Here is a 20,955-nt window from a genome sequence, read left to right as displayed (position 1 = left end):
CGCCAGTCATGCTGGCCACATGACCCAGAAGCTGTACGCCGGCTCCCTCGGCCAATAAAGCGAGATGAGCGCCGCAACCTCAGAGTCGTCCGCAACTGGACCTAATGGTCAGGGGTCCCTTTACCTTTATGAGGGAGGGAGGGCAAGCAAGCAAAGACTTACGCTTCTTTAAATAAATAAAAAAACCCACCATTCCTTATTAATATGGAGGAAAGCTACTTAGGGGAACCAACAACATAAACACCACCAGAAAATGAAAATAAAAACTCTTCCTCCTTTTTTTTCCCAGCAGTGTGTGTGAGTGTGATGAAAGAAAGAAGAGCTTTCCAGTTCTTTGTTTACACTGCCTGCAAAGTATCTGCAAAGCATTGTTCAGCTGGGAAGCTATTAATTCTCCACCTCCTTTTGTTTACTGGTGTATTGCCTTGTTGAAACACTTATCACATGTTATTTCAATACCAGTCTTCAACTATTTATTGCACAGCCCTAAGCAGGGTGTCTGTAGAAGTTCTCCTGGGCCTTGTTTTATCCCCACCACAGCAATCCTGTGGGGCAAGTTAGGTGCTGCCTGCCAGCTTCCTCTGCCTTCCCTCTCAGTGTTGCCTTGATAACACAAAAGTTAGAAGGACTTGATTGATTGATTGATTGATTGATTGATTGATTGCATTTATACCCCATATTTTTTCTCCATGGAGCTCAAGGTGGTGTGTATGGTCCTCCTTGCATGGAAGCATCTGCCTGGGAGTTCATGCTTCAGAAGCCCTCTTTTCCTTCCCAGAGCTGTGACTTGCTTGGATGAGGAAGGACTGTAGCTTGGTGTGGGTGTCAAACCCGGGAGCTTCTGTGGGAGGCTGCAGCCCAGCCCAGCCCCATCTGAATTGCCTTCAGGCTGCTGCAGAGGACCCACTGACACCCACAGCCTTGCAGACATAGCCCTTCCAGTCCCAAGCCTTCTTCAGCTACGCAGAGTTAACAGAAAGTATGCTGTGCCCAACAGAGTTTAATTTCTCTTTTTAAAAGGACACAGGAGGCTAAAAGTCTAGCTGGGGGCATACCCTTGAACTTGGAGGCCTTGATTCTGTGTGTGTGAGAGAAAAGAGACTCACTGGGTTGTTCGCTGAGACACAAGTTTGTGGATTAAGGGCCCAAAAACACTTCTGCTGGGCCTAGAAAGCAGCTGTACGAGTGGTTTTTGGCTTGCCTGGTGCTTCCTAGGCACGAATCAGAGCAGTTTCCCCCTTGCCCCACGCCTTTCTCAGCGAAAACCTACTCTTTAGCTCTGAACTGGAACAAATAGCAATCTGCAGAAAACCAATATTGCTGTTTGCTTCACTTGAGCTTTAAAAAGCAGGTTTTCACATGGAAAGCTCTGGAGCAAGAGAAAAAGAGGGAGCAAGGTGCTTGGAAACGGAGCTTTAAGACACAGACTTGTGGCTGGAAAGAGCAGGGCAAAAAGTCAGTGTAGATGAGCCCTGAGTTGTAGCATCACAATCTGACCTGAAGGGTAAATACGTAAATAAATAAATAAATGGTTTGCATCTCAGGCTGATCCCCAAGGACTTTAAATGATCAGGTACTGTACTCTCTTTTCCTTGAAGGAGGGTGAAAGGCCGTCCATCAAAAAAACCTACCCGTCTCCACGCACCCCAATAAACACCCACCCACAGGAATCTCATGGAACCAGTGGTGGACCTACATGGTGGAGGCCCTGAAGCTTGAACTGTCATGGGAGCCCCTTCACAACCAGCAATGGTCTGGGTAACCCCTGTCATCATCTTCATCTGTTCTATGACAGATCAGCCCTTTTTAATACGGTATATATTGTCATGAACGCATCTGCCCCAAGTAGAGAGGCACAGCTTGAGTTAGGAAGCAGCCAGCAGCAGGAAAGCTTGCCTTCCTCTCAGACACCTGGGAGCAGTCGCTGTCTACTCCCCCTGACACTGAAAGGAATGCAGATAAGAGGCTAGCAGAGGGCGGGATGGAGAGAAGCCAACTCACTGAAGAAGCACAGGCAGGCTCAGAAAGGCGGGGGAGCATTTCCTCACCGGAAGAGGAGGCAATTACCGTAATCCTATGAGCCCAAGGAGTAGACATATGGGAAAGGTATTTGACAGGAAACAAACCCAGAAACATAAGAGCCATAGGTTCAGGATATTCTGTAGAAGCAGGAAGAACTCCTCAGAAGGGTCAGCTGAATTGTAGGGTACGGAAGCTCCGACAGAGCATCTGAGGCTGATTGTTTGTTTTGTAATAAATATTCAAGCTAATTATGACTTGTGTGCTGTGTTACCAAGACGGCAACCTGGGCTCCTGACATTACACACACACACACATACACACACTACTACTGCATTACAGATTTTGATTAAAATGGTATGGTATATAAATTAATTAATTAAATAATATGGGGGGTGAAAATCAGGGAAATGTTATATACAGTGGTACGTACTTAATTTGTTCCGGAGGTCCGTTCTTAACCTGAAACTGTTCTTAACCTGAAGCACCACTTTAGCTAATGGGGCCTCCTGCTGCTGCCGTGCCGCCACCGTGTGATTTCTGTTCTGAAGCAAAGTTCTTAACCCGAGGTAGTATTTCTGGGTTAGCGGAGTCTGTAACCTGAAGCGTATATAACCTGAAGCATGTGTAACCTGAGGTACCATTGTACATGCGTGATGCACTTTTTAAAGCAATTTTTAAAGCAAAGTGAACTCCAGTCTTTTGGGACCCCTCCAGGATGGGGGCTCTGAAGCGGAAGCTTCATTCGTTTCATAGAAGATTCGCCCCTGTGGGGAACTATCACAATCCCAGAGCTAAATCCCAATGGGACATGGTAGAAACACACACACACAATTTTTAATCCTCTTCTTGACTATATTTTAGTTTGGATAACTACACAAATTTTGTCCACCAAAGTGCAATGTACAAGGGGAAGGTTTGGTGAACACAAAAGGGGAGCGCTGCTCTTGCTTGTAGCAGGTCCCTCGGGGGGGGGGGGGGAGGCAGCGTCTTCTCCTCCACCTGCTCCACCACACTTCTCAGGTTCTCTGCCGGCTGCCCGAGGGGCTCACTCAGTTTGAGGGGCTCCTGGCTGGAAGGAAGCAGCCTTGGGGGGCCCACAGCATGTCACGGATGCGCCGGATGGACTGGATCTGCGGCTGGGAGGCGGCCCACTCATTCCAGTGTGCAAAGTCTCCTCTCTCAAAGAGATACTGGTAACCCCGATAGCCAGGGTACTGGTAGCCCACCCAGCTGTGGGGGGGACAAAGAGAAGGCTGGCATCAGTAAACACAGGGAGGAGAAGGTGCCCAGCTATCTCTCGCCCAGGGCTCAGCTGCCCAAAGCCAAAGCCACAGGGCAGCCAAGGTAGGGCGGCCTGGCTTTCATAAAAGCCAGTGGTTAAAAAATCACCCCAAAGCAACACGGATCATAGGGATCCAGTGCAGTTATGGGAGGCTGCGGTCTTCAGGAAGAACTTTCTGAGGGTAAGAACTGTCCGACTGCAGAACAGAGAGCTTTGGAAGGCTGTGGACTCTCCTTCCTTGGGAGTTTTTAATCAGAGGTTGGATGGTGGTCTGCCATGGATGCTTTAGATGAGATTCCTGCCTTGCAGGGGGTTGGACTAGAGGACCCTTGGGGTCCCTTCCAACTCTACCATTCTATGATTCTGTGATTCAGACTTTTCAAAACAGAGAACCACCTTCAGCCCAAACATGCATTTGGGAGGATCCGCTTCTTAGTTTTGTGCTGCCTATTTGTGTGGTGGTGGGGATGCTAGTGCTGCTGTTTCCACAAGGAAAGCCCTGCAAGAGAATCAGGCCAAAAGGCAACATCCTGCTTCCTGCAACTGCCAGCCAGATGCCCATGGGAAGCCCAGAAGCCAAAGCTCTCCCCTGCTTGTACCCAGGAACTGATATTCAGAAATAAACTGCCTCTGCACATGGAGGCTCCATCTCACCATCATGATGACTAAGACTAACTGACATAAGGACTCCCCCTTCTCTTTTCCCAAGTCCCCATTATATAGCTACTTCAGCTATTGACAACCCCTCTTATCTTGCAGTTCCAAAAATTAATGTTGTGTGGGAAGGATTTCCATGGTCTCGCCCAAATCTCCTGCCCATCAATTTCACTGGATGATCCCAAAGTCCTAGCATGATGAGAGAGGGAGGAAAAATCCCACTTTGTGGGAGCAACAGAGGCAGATTCCTCTCCTTAGGGAAATACGCCACCCAAAGCTCATTTGAACACCAGTAATGTAGGATAGGGACGCAGGTGGCCCTGTGGGTAAAACCTCAGCGCCTAGGACTTGCCGATCGTATGGTCGGCGGTTCAAATCCCCACAGCGGGGTGAGCTCCTGTCGTTCGGTCCCAGCTCCTGCCCACCTAGCAGTTCGAAAGCACTCTTAAGTGCAAGTAGATGAATAGGTACCACTTTATAGCGGGAAGGTAAACGGTGTTTCCGTGTGCTGCGCTGGTGCTGGCTCGCCAGAGCAGCTTCGTCACACTGGCCACGTGACCCGGAAGTGTCTCCGGACAGCGCTGGCCCCCGGCCTCTTAAATGAGATGGGTGCACAACCCTAGAGTCGGACACGACTGGCCCGTACGGGCAGGGGTACCTTTACCTTTACCATTAATGTACAATACCCAGCTTCATATAACAAACATGCTTATCCTAATTAATGCATGAAGGGGTTAATGCCATAGAGTAAGCTGTCTTGCCAGGCTTAGCTAGGTCACTCCCCCTCACCTTGGGGAAAAGGTAATCAAGCCTATTGTTCACCCTCAGTCTACCTGAGACGCTCAGCATGTAAAGTGATCTGAGCGGCTTGCTCCAAGCTCAGACCTCATGGCTCTTACAAACCACTCTTCAATTCCTATACCGATAATTATTTAGGAACTTTCACCACTGTAACTAAACCAAGTTTTACTGCCTCTGCAACTTTTCCTGAATGCTATATGGAAAAGCACATAAATCTGACCATTGGAGAGTTGGTAAGTAAACTGTTTTTACTTACAAACTGTTTTAAACTTACCAAGCATGTGGTCTTTTTCTATGCTGGGGTAAGAGGGGGCTATTTGGGAACTCGCAAGGGTATTTTTTAAAGGTCTAGCAGCCTATATTTGCACTGCATATATTGTGATTTTAAATCTCTGCTGGGGTTCTCTCACCAAAGAGTACTTGCCCCAATCCTGGATCTGGCACCCAGGAAATTCTTTTTATATCTGTTTTTTCCTTGCCACTATGAAGTGGAGTGCTTAGCATTCGGAACTCACCATTCCCTGTCAGGATCTGCGGTTAATGCCAGGGGCTGCAGCCCAAACCCTTTCTTCTCCAGGAGGAATATACGAAGCTACCTTAGACCAAGTCAGAGCATTGGTCCATCGAGCTCAGTATGGCCTACACTGACTGGCAGAGGTCCCTCACAGAGGAAGTCTCTCCCAGCCCTGCCTGGAGATGCTGCCAGGAATTGAACCTGGGGTCTTCTGCACGAGCTACGGAGCTTTCCCAAAGAGAAATGGCACCCATTGATTCAGAGGGAAGCGGTCAGATCCAGGCTCTGACTTACATTCCACTGGGCACCTTCACGCTGCCCAGACGCCCACAGAAACCGTGGGCCCAGAGGGTTGGCACGTCGTCTTCCTGGATCTCCATCTTGTTTCCCCTGAAGTTGGCACTTTCAAAGAGGAGGATCTTCTGCTCTTGGGCCTCCTGCTGCGAGAGAGAGGGTGGGGGCATCAACTGCTCCTCTTCCTCACCCCCCAGGTTCCCAGGCCACAGCAAGAGGTGGCAGAATGAGATTGCGAGGGAGGAAGAGGTCTGGGAGGGAGTGGGGCCCTCAGCAGATGCCCAAAGGCACTACCCTGGCTAGGCCTGGACTCACCATTCTCACGGGGCGCAGGGAGCGGAAGCAGTCGCTGCGGCAGCTGCTGGACCAGGTGTCCCATCGCGGGTACTCGCCCTTCTCCAGGATGAACATTTCGCCACGCAGGTTGCACTGCTCAAAGGCCACCCAGCTGAGGGCAGCGTGCAAAGGAAGGTGTGTCCAGAGGACGGAGGACATTGGCAGCCACAAGACAGAAAGATGGAGGGTGACTGGATGCAGCAGAGCACCTGTGACTTGGCAGTCAGCATTTCAAGACAGCAAGGTCCTGGGCGGGGGGGGGGGCCTCCTCCCCTCCCACATGTAGAACCCAGCTGGAGTGGCAGCTAAATCTTCCTTCAGCACTCCAGAGGGCAAGGGCTCTGCTTGGGAGGCAGAGGGCAGCACTGTCTTCCAAGGCTTTAGCTCACACCCCGCCCCCCCCCCCCCGATTTGCGACCTGATGGCGAAGATCATCAACTTTGGGTGGGCCTAGCCCCCTCAGATATTTTAGGGGGGGCCAAAGACCCCTTGGCCCCTGGGAGTTGATTCCTGTGGGGGAGAGTACTGCTGCTATTGCCCTTGTGTCCTGCTTGGGGGTTTCCCAGAAGAGGGTTCTGGCTGGGTAGTGTAAGAGCAAGATGGTGGGCTAGATCCCCTCCCCCGGCCTCATCCAGCTAGAGGGCTCTTCTTAGGTGCTTGAGTTGAGATTCCTGCATTGCAGGGGGTTGGACTAGATGACTCTTGGGGTCCCTTCCAACTGCATTTCTATGATTAGATGCTGATGGGGACCACAAGTGGGTGGTAGGACAACTTTGTGGCATGTGCCACACACCAGCAGGAATACCTCCGTCTGTCCCTCCTATTAGCGGATTTAACTTCCATTTCAGTTGACCCTCTCCAGATTTAAAGGTCCATTTCTTCTGCTCTGGAGTCCATCTTCCTGATGTTACATTTGCTGTGACTCATTGTAGCTTTGCTGGGATTCCTTAAGCATTACCGGCAAAAGTAATAATAATTTGTAATAATAATACAGTAGTACCTCAGGTTAAGTACTTAATTTGTTCTGGAGGTCTGTACTTAACCTGAAACTGTTCTTAACCTGAAGCACCACTTTAGCTAATGGGGCCTCCTGCTGCTGCCGCGCCACCGGAGCACGATTTCTGTTCTCATCCTGAAGCAAAGTTCTTAACCTGAAGCACTATTTCTGGGTTAGTGGAGTGTATAACCTGAAGCGTCTGTAACCTGAAGCGTATGTAACCCGAGGTACCACTGTAATTTATTACTTATATCCCACCCATCTGGGCAGGCCTCCCCAGCCACTCTGGACGACTAGTGAACAGTTGAAAGTCAAGGCTGCTGGCTGAAAGCAAAGCATTTTTGCAAATCAGCTCAGCTCAAAATGTGACTAGATTTACTGCAAGCAGAACTACTTGTCAGGTCATAGCTCCCATTCCTTGAACTGTGATATGCCTAAGGAAGCAGAGTAGCCTAGATTAGAATGAGAATGTGTTCTTATAGTTACAGGTAGGTAGCCGTGTTGGTCTGCCGTAGTCGTAACAAAATTTAAAAATTCCTACTTCCGGGTTGACGCGATCTGGAAATGGCGGATTCCCTCCGAGCTCCGGAGGGAACCGGCTCCACTGAGGATGGGTCTTTGCCGCGCCGGCGACGCGGGGACCCTTAAAAACCGCAGGCGCGAAAGCCTGCGGACTGAAGACTCGGCGGGTGCCTTAAGCGCCCCCCCTGATTCGCAAAGAGCCTTTTTAAAGGCTGCGGAGGGGATACGGGGGTGGCGTGGCACTGAGAGTCGATCGCTACCTCGGTGGAGTGAAGCCGCGAGCCAGGACCAGAGAGCGCTGACTTCCTTCCTTGAAAATTTGGACTGAAAGAATTACCCGTGAGTAAGACGGATTGGGACTATATAAAAATTTTACCTTGAATTGGAGACGATCGGGGGGTGTGCTAAAAGGAAGTCCGCACCCCCCCTCTTGCAGACGATCTAAGCAACGGCATAAGAGCTAAGCTGGAGAGCCTACCCCTGGTGGGGTGAGTTAAAAAGGACACTAGCTTCCAAGATTTAACTAAAGGAAATTTTGGGCTGGAGAGTGGAGCTTTGGGAACCTTCTTTTTGTTTTAAACAACCCCCCCTCCCGGGCCCGGGAACGTCCTGCTTTGGTGCCTGTGTAAGAGCTGCGGAGTTTGACAGCTGTCAAAGCTGTCAAACGGTCGGTTTAAAGTGCAAAAAGTGTCATCTCTGGACTAAGACGAGTTACAATTGAGTTAAAATCGTTGGAAACAAAGTAATAATAATTAGTGAAAGGATTGTTGGTGAAAAGGCTAATAAGTAACCAGATTCCCCCTAGGGGGAACTCTGTGAAACTACAATGGATACAATGGCTGTGGAAGGAAAGCTACTGGTGGAAATTGAAAGGATGTTTCAACTGGTGGGAACTCTACAAGAGCAGAGTTTGGCCATGAATAAACAGCTTGAGACTATGACCTTGGGAATAGGCAACTCTGCTCTTGGTATTGAGGACCTCAACGAGAAAGAATTCACAGCTGAATGGGAAACAATACCTACAGAGCTGGAAGAGACTAAACAACAAGAAAAAGAAGAAGTAACCCTGGGAAGTAAAAACCAAAAGTTGACATCTGCGGAATATAAGCAAGGAAACGCTGGGAACACATCTACTACAAGTCTGCGAAAGATACAGAAGAAGAAGAAGGGGGCCCCGGGACAAAATGGAATACAGAAACCTAAAATAAAGAAATATGCTTGGGGCCTCCGTTGGGACTTTGATCTTGAAGAGATAGACTTTGTGGAAATTCTTCAGCAGTTACCTTTGAACCCTCTTGTGGGAAGAGGAAACACTTTGATGGTGAAAGAACTTTTCCCAGACTTGATGATTGACATAAAGGACTACCAACGGGACAGGCGGAGAGGGACTGAGAGGGATTTGAAAGCCTCGGACGTGAGGAACCCAGGCTGAGAAACTCGATCTTGGACTTTTATTGGGAAGGGACAAAAACCGGGGATGGGAGGGAGGGAAGAAGAGACTCTTAAAAACTCTTAAGACTTTTAGGTTTGGTTAATATGACTCTTAATTAAGATAAAATGAAAATCGATGGAAGAGAACTTAAGTCCAACTTAGGAAAATTAATTCTTATTACAAAATAAGGTGATGAATAACATTGTTAAGAGGAGAAAACCAACTTGCTGATATAATCTTGAAACTGGGATGCACGAGGGGAGGTGGGGGGAAGTCAGGGAACAAGTTTATGAAACGGGGATTGGTTGATTTTATACATGTTTTTGTCTTTGTCTTTTTCTTTTTTCTTTTTTTTATTTTTTTCCTTTGAGTATGTTTTGTCTTTATAAAACCAGAAAACCAAATAAAAATTTTATTAAAAAAAAAAAAAAAATTTAAAAATTCCTTCCAGCAGCACCTTAGAGACCAACTAAGTTTGTTATTGGTATGAGCTTTTGTGTATCTGAAGAAGTGTGCATGCACACAAAAGCTCATACCAATAACAAACTTAGTTGGTCTCTAAGGTGCTGCTGGAAGGAATTTTTTTAATTTTGTTTCATATATTATGTTAGAAGCTTCCCAGTGTGGCTGGGGCAACCCAGTCAGATGGTCAGGGTATAAGTAAATAATAATAATAATAATAATAATAATAATAATAATAATAATAATAATAATGCCTTTAAAGCATGGCGAAGTGGAGCATCCTCACTCCCACCAGAGGAAGTGATGGCCAGCAACTCTGATGTCTTGGAAAGAGTACTGGAGAGATGGATGGAGGAGAGAGCTGTCAAGGGCTTCTGGGCCCCAGGGCTCGGTCTGTTGGAGGCAGTAACACTTCTGAATATCACCAGTCACTGGAAACTGTTGGAAGGAGACTGGTCTTGCACTTGGGCTCTGCTTGTGGGCTTCCCATAATAAGCATCTGGCTTGCTACTATGAAAACAGGATGTTGGACCAGATGGGCCATGGGCCTGATCCAGCAGGCTCTTCTTCTGGGCTTATGTTTGGAGGTATAAAATGGCTGTAAAAGGGGATTTAGTGCTTGCTTTGGGGGCATCAATTTTTGCTTGCTTTAACCAAAGGCATTCATTTTGTTCTCCCTTTCACTCCCACCTGTAGATTAGCATGCCTCCAAGGCTTCATCCAATTTTGCATGATTACTTTGTATTTAGATGCATAATTGCATTCAAGTGAGTTTACTTCGAGGTTAGTGTGCACAATGGACCCTCTCACCATGAGCTCTTCTCTGCCGCTTCCTCACAAAAAAAGCCTAGGTTGCTGCAATCTGGCACCCACTTACCTGGGAGTAAGCCCTATAAACCACAAAGAGACTTACTTTTGAGCAAACATGTCTACTGAGTAGTAGAATCTGCAGAAAATAGCTTACATGGAGTACTTTATCGCAAGCTGAGATTTCAAGGAGACCCTAACAAGAAAGGGAAGGGGGGTGTATCCAAAGAGCTCATTTGTCAACCCCAACTCTGATTTCATTCATTGACTAGAAACACGAAAACATAGCAGCCTGCCTGGCTCATCTCACATAAAATAGGGGAGAGGTCTTATGTTGCTTCCTTGTTTTCTTTCTAGGAGGGTAGAGATTTACTTTTTTAAAAAGAAGGAAGAAAGCGAATCACCTGGGACTCCTATTGGCTATGGAGCCTAGCACATCCCCATCTCCAGTACCTGCCTCTCGATAACCCTGTTTGGCTGAGATCACTTACGGTCCAGAGGTTGCCAGGACACTGCGCACCCGGTCAAATCCATGGTCCCCCAGGTTCAGGCATGCACTGGTGAACTCCATCTGCTTGCCCTGGAAGTTCTCCTGGTCAAACACAATGATCTGAAAGAAGCAATATGAAACGTCTCCTGGGGGCGTAGGGGGAGAAGCACAAGCAGCAGTTATTAGAGGATTTGTTTCTTTATTTGCTATGGACATTTATACTCTCTCATTCCCTGAAAGGTCCCAGGGCAGGCAGCACATATAGATTAAAGCCCCAGTTTGGCAATGTAAAACCAGAACAAAATGCATCAACAGCACAGATGCGATTACAAGAAGATCCAGCCAGAATAGGTCATTTTGCTGCCCCAAATCAAAATATGAACCCTGAGAAGTCTGTGCCACGTCGGACGGGGCCAGCTGCCAGAGGGCTACTTACTGCTCCATTGACACCTTAAGGAATGAGCGCTCAGGGAGGGTGGCTTGAATGTCCAGGGATGTGGCAGAGGTGAGCTCTGGAGCCACATGTACCAGATTCAAATCCTTCAGCAGGGATTAAGGAACAGCATAAATCCCATTTTCATACTTTGTAGCTCACAAACTCCCTGCTGGGTTAATACAAGAACACATGCGTGTTTGCACACATGCATGCACACCCAAACACATATATCCCTGGTGTGCTTGGTGAGGAAATGGCCATGTAGTGAACTTTCTCTGCCACCCTCTGTTCTTCCTGTGTTTCCGCCACCCAGCTGCCGTATCTTCTTTTATTCCTGTCAGTTGCCAGAGCCCCCTTTCAATTTCCCATTTAATTCAGATTCTGGTAAGATGTTTCAGGGCGCCATGTCCAGGGTTGGTGCCTTTGCCTTACAGAGGAAAGACTAGTATGGTGAAGCTATTTTGTAAGGTTTCTATACAGAAAAAGCAAGCAGAGCATATGGGGAGGTGAATGCCAACCCCTCTGATAAGACAGCAGACCCTGGAGAAAGATGCAGCTCTTTATGATTTTTTGCTTTTCTTTACATCCCACTTTTTCTCCACGGACCTCAAGATAGCTTGCATTCCCCCCATATACACCTTGATCCTCACAAGAACCTAGTGGGCCAGGCTAGGCTGAGAGCCAAACCCCCTCCTGGCAGGCATTGGGTAGGGGGGAGACGTTCTGGGCACAGAAGCAGAGCCTTAGCAGAGGGTTGATTCTGCCCTGGTTTGTTCTGTGATGCCAGCCCACTATTTCTGTCTGAGGGGGGATAAAAGATGACAAGAGCGAGGCGAAGCCAACCAGTATCTTTGTGGTACAAGAAGTTACAGGATTTCAGCAGGAATTGTGGGCTAGGCACTGACTGAAAGTGAAGCAGTGTGACCAGCCCAAATCTTGTGAGGGTGCAACAGTATTGGAAATGGGATTGCCCATGGCTCCCCCTGAGCATTGTGAATACAAATCACCCTGCATGCCCCATAGGAAGGATATCTAGAGGGGTCCCCAGGGGTGGAACCTGGGTCCCCCGTGGCCTCCCCAGTCCGAGGGGGGCATGTCATGGGCTCTTCCCCACAGCCGCCTGCTGTTTCTTTCAGGAGGTCAGATGTGTTTGTCTGGGTGGAGAGAGTGAGCAGCCCTGCATAGGGAAGCTTTTTAAGGTTTCATGTTTCACTATGTTTTGATATATGCTGGAAGCTGCCCGGAGTGGCTGGGGCAGCCCAGTCGGATGGAAGGGAGTACAAATCAATGGTTGTTGTTGTTATCACTTTCCTGAAGCTCTGGTGGCCATTCCATTGCAGCAGAGAGAAAGAGAGCTGCAAGTATCTCCTCACCATTCTTTCCAGTTCTGGTCTACCAGCCACTGACCTAACCAAAGGATAGGGACTGGGCTTCCAACAGGGCTCTCTTCCCTTCCCCTCCCAAGACAGGCCCAGACTGGATGCAGCACCGAAGGGACAGCCATGCGCTCTAAGGGATCAGGGCCTCCTCCCCATGTCCTGCCTCTCTGCTCAGAACTGGCACTTTCTCCCAACTCACCCGGAAAGGTTCTGCAGAGGACTCTTCACTCTGACTGCTGGAATCAGGGGATGAGTTGGTGGATGGGGTGGGACTGTCTTTTTCCTTCCTGTCCGTGTCATGGCTGGGAGGGGTGGTTCTTGTGCTTTCGGACATGGCCGTGTCTGGGTAAGACCTGAAATTGTAATACCTGTTCAGTTAGAAAGCACCTTTTCAGGTCCCTACCCTACATATCAGGAGCAGTCTCATGCCACCTCCTGCCCTTTCCTGCTGACTCCCTCTGGTTTCTCAAAAGAAAAGCACTTTTTGCGTACTTTTCCACACAACTAATCATAAGCTGCAAATTAAAATACGACTGCTATTGTCCTGGGACACACTTCCTTACTGCAGGAGCATTCTGGTGAAATATGCTGTTACTTCTCCTTCCAATATCTAACTTGTGGGGTAGAGTTTGTCGCTTCCCAAAATTCATCTTGCCCTTTTGGTACTATTCTGTTTTCCACCCCTGCCTTTTGCTGCCAGTTCCTTTCTGCCCTTTCTTCAGGGCAGTGTGTGCTTTTCATCAATGCTCAGAGGAAAGAACCTAGGAAGGGCCTGCTGGATCAGGGCAATGGGGGACCACCTCACGCAGCCTCCTGTTCTCACAGTGGCCAAACAGAGGCGTCATTGGGAAACCCACAAGCAATGGAGTCCCAGAGCCCTCTGCCCTCCTGTGGTTTCTAGCAACTGGCATTCTGAAGCACAGCTGTCTGCAGTTGGGGACACAGCCATGATGGGTGCAGCCATTGATAGCCTTCCCCGCCTCCATGAATCTGCCCGGCACTCTTTCAAAGCCATTGAGGTTGGTGGCCATCACTGCCTCCTGCGGGAAGAACGACTTTCTGCTCCCTGTCCTGATAACATTTCTTTGATCTGGTCCATCTTCCTGCTGCTCAGAACCTGAGCCATCTTTCCCGCTGCTTGAGGGACTGACGAGAAGGTTTCCATGGTGAAGGAAGTGAGCAAGAAAAGGGCTCTCCCCGGGAAATGAAGGCAGATCTCATGCCTTGATGGGGTGGGACACACACGGACACACACACACACACACACACACACACACACGTAGTAGCCAGAAGCCCCCAGATGTCTCCAGGATGCAGGGCACCTTCCCTCCACCTCTTACCTGGGTTGCTGATGCTTCGTGGTGGAGTGATTGGGCTGGTGTCGTGACTCCCCTGCATTTTATACACTCTCGTTTTATGCCCTAGCCAGGGCAAAGCCCAGGAGGACACAATGGAGATGCTTGGTCATCGGAGTCCTCCTCAAAGGCCACAGTCATCACATCTTGCAATGAGGGCACTCAGCTGGAAAACCACCAGATATCCACCCCAGCCCTGCCCTCTGCTCCACAATACCCGCCACCACCCCCGCCGCCGCCGCCACCAGACTGGTCCTCCCTCCCAAGCAGAGCAGTTGCTGATGAAGCAGCTTCCATTGTGGAGCTTGTGAAAAGGCCTTCCTGGGCTGAGGAATATTTTGCAACTCAGTCTGTATGCCAGGCTATAAATAGCATCCCAAGCAGGGCACGCAGCCCCAAGACCACCTACCCAATCTCCAGGCCTCCTGGACCAGCCAAGAGAGCCACGCAGTGAGGGAGACCCAGGTTCAAACATTCATTGGTACCCTGGGTGGTTCTGAGCAGATCCCCATCCCAGTCTCCCCTTTGTCCCACTCCACAGGGTTGCTGTGGCTTGTCAGTGCCATGAGGGAGGCATCCACAGAAGAACATAGGAAGAGTCCTGCTGGATCAGGCCAAAGGCCCATCTAGTCCACAATCCGCTCCTGCCTACGGTCAGTCAGACACCCACAAGGCGGGGGCTGATGGCAACTGGCATTGGAAAAGGTGCCCTGCTGCCAACAGTGGAGGCAGGACAAGCCATCGTGGCTGGTAGCCATTGATAGCCATTTCCTCCATGAATTTGTCTTGCCTCCTTCATAAGAGCTGGTGGCCGTTGCTACTTCCTGTGGGAAGGAGACCCAAAGTTTAACCAGGCGCTACTCTGTCTTACACCTTCCAACATTCAGCTTCACCAGACCGCCCTGCTGGCTTCTAGCATGATATAGGTGGCTTTCTCTCTATCCTCTTCCTCCACCTCGCACACCATTTCGTAGGCATTCTGCTTATGCTCTGAGGCACTCCTCATCCCCTTGTTTATGGGCCAAGCTTAGCATCAGGGAAATAGTAGTTCTGCACACAGGGGCTGCTCTGAACCCCACCACGTGCCCAGTGACTTTTTTCCTGTCTCCAGTTCCTGCGCTGAGAGGAAGAGAGGGAGAGTGACTGTGAGGGGTCGGGCTCTGGATGAGGCCAGCTTGATCCTCTGGGAGACAGACTTTTGTTCTGGCCTGTGCTGAGTCAGGGCATTTGGGGATGCACAGCGGATATAAAAATCCCTCTGGAGAAGAGCTGATGGGGAGAGTCTGGCTGGAGCTCACCAGGTAAGTGCTGTTGGAAGTCCCATGGGGGACAGGCAGGCATGGCTCCGTTCGCTTCAACCCTAGAACAGGTTCAGGCAGACTTGGGTACAATCCTGGAACTAGCAACCCCAGGCAATGGGTGTGAACTATTGACTCGAGGAAGGATTGGATGTCATTTTCCAAGGGCAACGTGCCCTGATAGGTGTCTTAGTGGCAAGAAAGGGGAACCATACTCTGCACATGCTCTGTGGCAAACTCATCCGCAAGTGCTGTCTAGTGGTAAAAGAATCTGTCAATGTCGGTTCTCTTAGTTCCTCATTTTCCCCCAACCTTAAATTTGGTTATTCACATTTCTATAACAATTTGAAGGTTGTCCTTTTTTAAATCTTCATGTGTATTCTTAAGCATTTTAGTGCAAATTTCTTCTGCTAAAGATATTTATGTGAACAATTTTGACCAACGTACACATTTTGCAAGCAGTTTGCTCTAATAGAATACAACTGTGTATGCTATTTTCACAAATATACCCATTTTTAATGCACATTTCACCCTAATATTTGAATGTTTGAAAACTTTGGTTAGTTGGAAAACTTCATTGCAAAAATTCATATATGTGCAATTTCAAAGGGTAGGTCTGCGTTTGGTTCTCATCTTGTTAAGGAAAGTGTAAATGTGATAAAATGTGGTTTAAATGCGTCCTGAATTGAGTGTCTTCCCTGCCCTAGTCCTGGCTGAAGGCAGGTCCCTTGAGTAATCGCTACTCTTGCCCTTTCCACATGTTTCTCCTTTATCCCAGCTTTTCCGTATTGGAAGGATGAGTGGTGTGGCCTGGAAAAGAGGTTTCCAGCATTAACATTAGCTCCCCAAGACGTCCTGTAACACCTTTGGCCCTGCGCTTTTCTCCCCTACAGGGAAGCAGAGTCTACCATGAGTCATCACAGCGGAAAAGTCTCTGGACTTTGGAAGGTATGGAGCAATGAGCCATGTGTATAGCAGGGTTGTAGAGTAGTCCCAGGGAACAAACTTTTTTGCAGGGGGGGGGGGGACGGTATCAAGAAACTGTGAAGGCAGAGAACAGAAATTTGGGGCAGGTTGCTTGAAACCAATTAACAGAAGCAAATCATGTTATTTATCTTACACTTCCGATCTGCCAGGTGCTTCACTGCATTCATTGTGCTCTCCCCCCAAGTACCCTGTCAGTTAGGCTTGCAGCCGTCCCATTTTGCAGATAGAGAGCTGAGGCTTAGAGTGAGTGAATTCTTCAAGGCTAAACAAGGAGTCCAGGACAGGGAAGGACTTGAGCTCAGATGTTTCTGCACTAAGGAGGGATCATATGGTGTAGTGATTTGGGAGCACTTGGCTCAGGCCTGTGTTCAAATCCCCTCAAAATCTCCCTTCCCCTCCCTCCTACTTCACTGGCTCTTCTGGGGATAAGATGAGGTCATTTGCATTCATGTGCTTCCTCGTGTTTGCTCACGCAGGCAGGTGCTTCTCCCCAGAGGTGCTGCTTGTGGGGTTGAATGCGGACGCATGCCTTCATATACGACTGTGGCGGGCATTGAGTGTGTGGCTTCTTCCACTCATCCCTGCACTCTGGAAAAGGGGGTCAGGGTCACTTCTGGCTGCTCCTGACCCTGCTCTCGACCAAGCCTTCAACCCACCAGTGAGGAATGAGAGACCCTCACCCACCAGTGCCCCTTCAATCCTGCCAGTCTGAGGGCAGATCTCTGAGCAGCGACAGCAGGTTCTCTGGTGGGCTTTCCTCCCTGCTCCCCCCTCCCCAGGACCCTGAGCCCCCACCCTCGTCTCTTCTCAGATTGTGGCCTGGGACGAGCCCGCCTTCCAGGGCCGGAAGCATGAGTTCACCTCTGAGTGCTACGACATCACATTGTGTGGCTTCGACAATGTCTGCTCAGCCCGCGTTGAGAGCGGCACGTGAGTTGGCTCCCTACTGCTTCCCAGAACTCTTGCCCACTTTCTTGCTTTTCCTGGGACCCCTTCACCCCACTGCCCCTGCCTCGTCCTCCCCTTCGCTCTGGTGGCGAATGCCTCGCTCACACGTCGTGAGTGGCCCTTGCTGAGCTTCAGAGCCTTACTCCTTTCCTCAGAGTTCCTAGCAGGTAAAACCCTAGACCTGTTCAGATGGGAAGTGTTGTGCAGTGGTTAGTGCTGAGCTGGGACGTTGGGAGACCAGGGTTCAAGTCTTTGCTCAGCCACAAGGCTCCACTGGGTGACCATGGGTCCATCACGGTCTCTCAGCCTAGCCTACCTCACAGGGTTGTTGTGAGGATGGTATGGGGAGCGCTTTGGAGGAAAGAAGGAGGGATATAAATGTAGTGAATCAATAAAATAGCTCCAGCTGCCTTGGAGAGTGAATGTGCACAGGACTATGCTGTGTGCAGCGGGGAGAGAGTGCGCCTGGCCTGTCTTGTGCATTCACGCCAATGTCTGCACACAAACATTCCGGCACCATGCAGGGCACAGCTGGATGATGCTTTTCTAGCCTGCTGGGGCCGAGCTTTGTTTGCAGAATGTTCCTTCCCCCCTCATCCCCCAAGCTAAGCCTGCACCTTCCTGGCTACAGAGGCCCACCTCCTTTCTCACCACAGGTGGGTCGGCTTTGAGCACCCCGGTTTCCAGGGGCAGCAGTTTGTGCTGGAGCAAGGCGACTACCCCTGCTGGGAAGCCTGGAGCGGAAGCAACGCCTACCATGCCCACCGGCTGAGCTCCTTCCGGACCATCTCCTGTGCGGTGAGCAACTGGGGTGGGCCAGCAGGAGGCTGCCTGGAGGGAGTTGTAGCCCAGGCTGCCTGAGGGTGGCAGGGTGCCAGCCTTGCATGCAGACGGTCCCAGGCTGAGTCCCTGGCAGCATCTCTAGGGAGGGCCAGCGAAAGACCCTGCCTGAAACCTGCAGAGCCTCTGCCTGCCTGCGCACGCAATACTGAGCAGGCGGACCAAGGTTTAGACTCCAAATTATGTTCCTTGGTGAGAGTAGGGTTGCTCTGCTGAGGAATCATAGAAATGTAGAGTTGGAAGGGGCCCCAAGGGCCATCTAGTCCAACCCCCTGGAATGCAGGAATCTCAGCTAAAGCCTCCATGACAGGTGGCCATACATCCTTTGCTTAGAAACCGCAAAGAAAGGAGAGTCCACCACCTTCCCAGGGAGACTGTTCCACTGTCAATCAGCTCTTACAGTCAAACAGTTATTCCTGGTGTTTAGTCAGAATCTCCTTTCTTGGAACCTGAAGTCCAAGTCCTCCCCTCTGACTTGCTAAGCTCAGCTTTTTTATTTCGCTAACAAACTTAAGATGAGCCAGGTGGAATCAGACTCAGGTGGGTCCATCTAGCTGAGCATCCTACATCCCGCAGTGGCTGAGCCAAGGAGCCTACCCAGCAGCCCTGAAGGTAGCATCCTCCTCATCTTGTTTAGTCCCAGCAGCTGTTACTCAGAGATAGACTGCTTCTAAACCTGGGGGTTAAGAATGTTGCTTCTCCATTAATTTCCCTCATTCCCTTTGAAAGCCTTCTGGACCAGCAGGCATCACCAAGTCTCAGACAGGAGCTAATGGTTGAAGTAAATCACTGAGAAGTCCCTCCTGTGGTCTGCCCTGGGTCTACTGCCAAAGAACTTCATAGCTTTGTGCCAGCAAGCCCACTGGAACCCAGCTGTCAGCCACACTGCCTTAGAGGTCACAGGGAAAGTCAAAACCGACCAGGTTTGTCTGGTGGCATTTAGAAACCAAGCCCTGCACTACTGACATCTGGAGAGGCAGGAGGTAGCTCAGCCAAGCCTCTCATCCCTCCAGGAGAAGCGTCAGTAGGAGGAAGCAGCCAGCATCTCCTTGACACAGGAACGCAGCCCTTGGGGTGTCCGTGGGCTGCCGGGCTTTCGTCACTCCTGACTAAGGGCCACACTGGCCTGGCGGGAATTGTTCACATCCAGCATCTGAAGGACTGTAGGTTGCTCACCTGCGCCTTAACAGATTTGGCTCCTTGGCTGTAGAGGTCCAAGAGCTGCAGGACAGACATGGTGGCTGGTATTATTATTGATATTGTTGTTATTTGCATTTATTAATAATGAGGAGTCCAGGCCAGTGCCTAAGATGATGTTTTTGCCCTGCGCAGAATCACCGGGAGAGCAAGATGACCATATTTGAGCAGGAAAATTTTATGGGACGCAAAGGGGAGCTGAGTGATGACTACCCATCTCTCAAGGCGATGGGCTGGGGCAGCAATGAGGTGGGGTCCCTCCGTGCGAGTTCTGGAGCGTAAGTACTTTTTGGGGGCCCTGCCAAGTACTCCTCTTCCATTTGTTTCTCAGGGCTGGAACTGAGGGTCACATTTCTCAGGGCGAGTTTCAAAGGAGAGCTGAGCTAGCATATTGCAACGTTTTCGTGTCCCTGGACTTGTCTTTGGTAGAGAAAGGGCTTCCTCCTCCTTTCTGCAAGGGATTGATTGATAGCAATAGGATGGAGCCAATACAACTTTGCACAACAAGGCCTGATGGCCTGGCCTGTGACATTACCTTCTGGTGTTTCTGTGGGCCCTCTGGTTTGAAGAAGGTAGCTCCCTGAACCCAGCAGAGCGGAGGCCTTGCCATTCTTAGGGGCCTCTGCTCCCTAAGAATAAACAGCAGCAGGGAATTCTATGCGGATGAGGATGGTGTGTGGCCTTGTAAAATCAGAGTTTTCTCGCAGCCTCCAAACACCCCCTGCCCTCTGAGCACTTTGAGGGAGTCCTGAGCCCCTGGCAGCCCTGCTCTGTGCTGGCTTGATCTCCCCACATCTCAGCTGATTTCTGCCCCCTCCTTTCTGTCTCCTCAGATGGGTATGCTTCCAGTTCCCTGGGTACCGGGGCTTCCAGTACGTCGTGGAGAGCGATTGCCATGGGGGCGAATACAAGCATGTCCGGGAACTGGGATCTCATGCTCAGACCTCCCAGGTGCAATCCATTCGCCGAGTGCAGCACTGAGCAAGCCCCATGCAGCGTCTGCCACTTGCCTGGCCCCTGGGTGGGTCTGCCAAGCCGAGGGTTACTTCATCCTGTGCTCCCCTTGCCATGCACTGGCACAGTGGAATAATTGCCAGGCCACAGCAAGGATTTCCTCCGATGGTGTGTTGTCAAGTGCATTTGTTTAAACTCTTCTGAATATCTGGCTGTCACAGGCAGAGAGAAAAAGCCAAGGATCTCTACCCATCTAATGTTGTAACCCAAGGCATCTGGAAGACTCTCAGAAGGCATTGCCTACTCCCACCTCCCCCAAACCCATGAACACCACAACTCTCAGGAGGCTGCAGTCTCCCTTTCATGCCAGTGGTGTGGCATCTTCCCTAGGGAGCACTTCTCCCTCCCTTCCCACCCCTATTCCATCACCAGGCCAAGGAAAGTTTCACATATAAGCCAGAGAGATGCCAGCCAGCAGTGGCTCTGAAGCAATTATAGGGCTGCTCCCTCAACTCAGACAACTGTCAAATATTCGCAAAGGAGTGGTAGAAGCATTGTGCTGATAAGAGTTTCACTCTTTGGGGTGGCATGGGGGGTAGGAAAGGGGTGCGTGGGAGAGAAATTTTGCACAGTGAAATTGCTTGGTTTGTGCATGAACTTCACTGCTTTAAGGTCGGATTCCACTGCAGTAATCAGGAGACATTTCCTTACAAGAGAGATTGGGGTGGGAGTTGGAGATGATCCCTGGGGAATGGCTGAGGGAACTCCATCAGGAAATTAGTGTTGGCTGAAACTGCTAATAAAATCACCATATTAATGACTGTCTCAATACATTGACCTCAAACTTATTGCTGCCACAAGCATGGATGGATCGGAATGGGGTGCTGGTACAAGAGAAGGGAGGGTCCTGAGCGTGAGGCCTGAATGTGTTCAGAGGCAGTCCAC

The 20,955-nt window shown here is 49.9% G+C and overlaps 2 protein-coding genes across 2 annotated transcripts; one reads left to right on the top strand and one right to left on the bottom strand.

Moving 5' to 3' along the window:
• Positions 1-2,911: 2,911 nt before the first annotated feature.
• Positions 2,912-13,012, bottom strand: CRYBB1 (crystallin beta B1). The gene is made up of 5 exons (XM_028710267.2): positions 12,631-13,012; positions 10,618-10,736; positions 5,886-6,018; positions 5,571-5,716; positions 2,912-3,252 (listed from the first exon to the last, which is right to left on the bottom strand). The coding sequence occupies exons 1-5, from the start codon at positions 12,763-12,765 to the stop codon at positions 3,072-3,074; spliced, it is 714 nt and encodes a 237-aa protein (XP_028566100.2). The 5' UTR covers positions 12,766-13,012; the 3' UTR covers positions 2,912-3,071.
• Positions 13,013-14,062: 1,050 nt separating this feature from the next.
• CRYBA4 (crystallin beta A4) lies at positions 14,063-20,839 on the top strand. Its single transcript, XM_028711022.2, has 6 exons — positions 14,063-15,087; positions 15,978-16,032; positions 16,883-17,001; positions 17,676-17,817; positions 19,192-19,334; positions 19,890-20,839. Exons 1-6 carry the CDS (start codon positions 15,020-15,022, stop codon positions 20,035-20,037), a joined length of 675 nt encoding a protein of 224 aa, XP_028566855.2. The 5' UTR covers positions 14,063-15,019; the 3' UTR covers positions 20,038-20,839.
• Positions 20,840-20,955: the final 116 nt, after the last annotated feature.

The sequence above is a fragment of the Podarcis muralis genome, chromosome 16 (genome assembly GCF_964188315.1).
Source record: "Podarcis muralis chromosome 16, rPodMur119.hap1.1, whole genome shotgun sequence".
NCBI classification, from domain to species: Eukaryota; Metazoa; Chordata; class Lepidosauria; order Squamata; family Lacertidae; genus Podarcis; species Podarcis muralis.
The sequence above is the reverse complement of the archived record's forward strand: the minus strand, read 5'-3'. Positions and strand labels throughout refer to the sequence as shown.

Bases quoted from the DNA above. Each gene is read 5' to 3' on its own strand.
- CRYBB1 (XM_028710267.2), bottom strand. From the start codon at position 12,765: ATGTCCGAAAGCACAAGAACCACCCCTCCCAGCCATGACACGGACAGG. The intron at 10,737-12,630 runs GTGAGTTGGGAG...TGCTTCTTTCAG, and splicing joins CCTCTGCAGAACCTTTCCGG to ATCATTGTGTTTGACCAGGA. The intron at 6,019-10,617 runs GTAAGTGATCTC...CGCTGCCCTCAG, and splicing joins GTCCTGGCAACCTCTGGACC to CTGGGTGGCCTTTGAGCAGT.
- CRYBA4 (XM_028711022.2), top strand. From the start codon at position 15,020: ATGCACAGCGGATATAAAAATCCCTCTGGAGAAGAGCTGATGGGGAGA. The intron at 17,002-17,675 runs GTGAGTTGGCTC...TTCTCACCACAG, and splicing joins GCCCGCGTTGAGAGCGGCAC to GTGGGTCGGCTTTGAGCACC. The intron at 17,818-19,191 runs GTGAGCAACTGG...TGCCCTGCGCAG, and splicing joins TCCGGACCATCTCCTGTGCG to AATCACCGGGAGAGCAAGAT.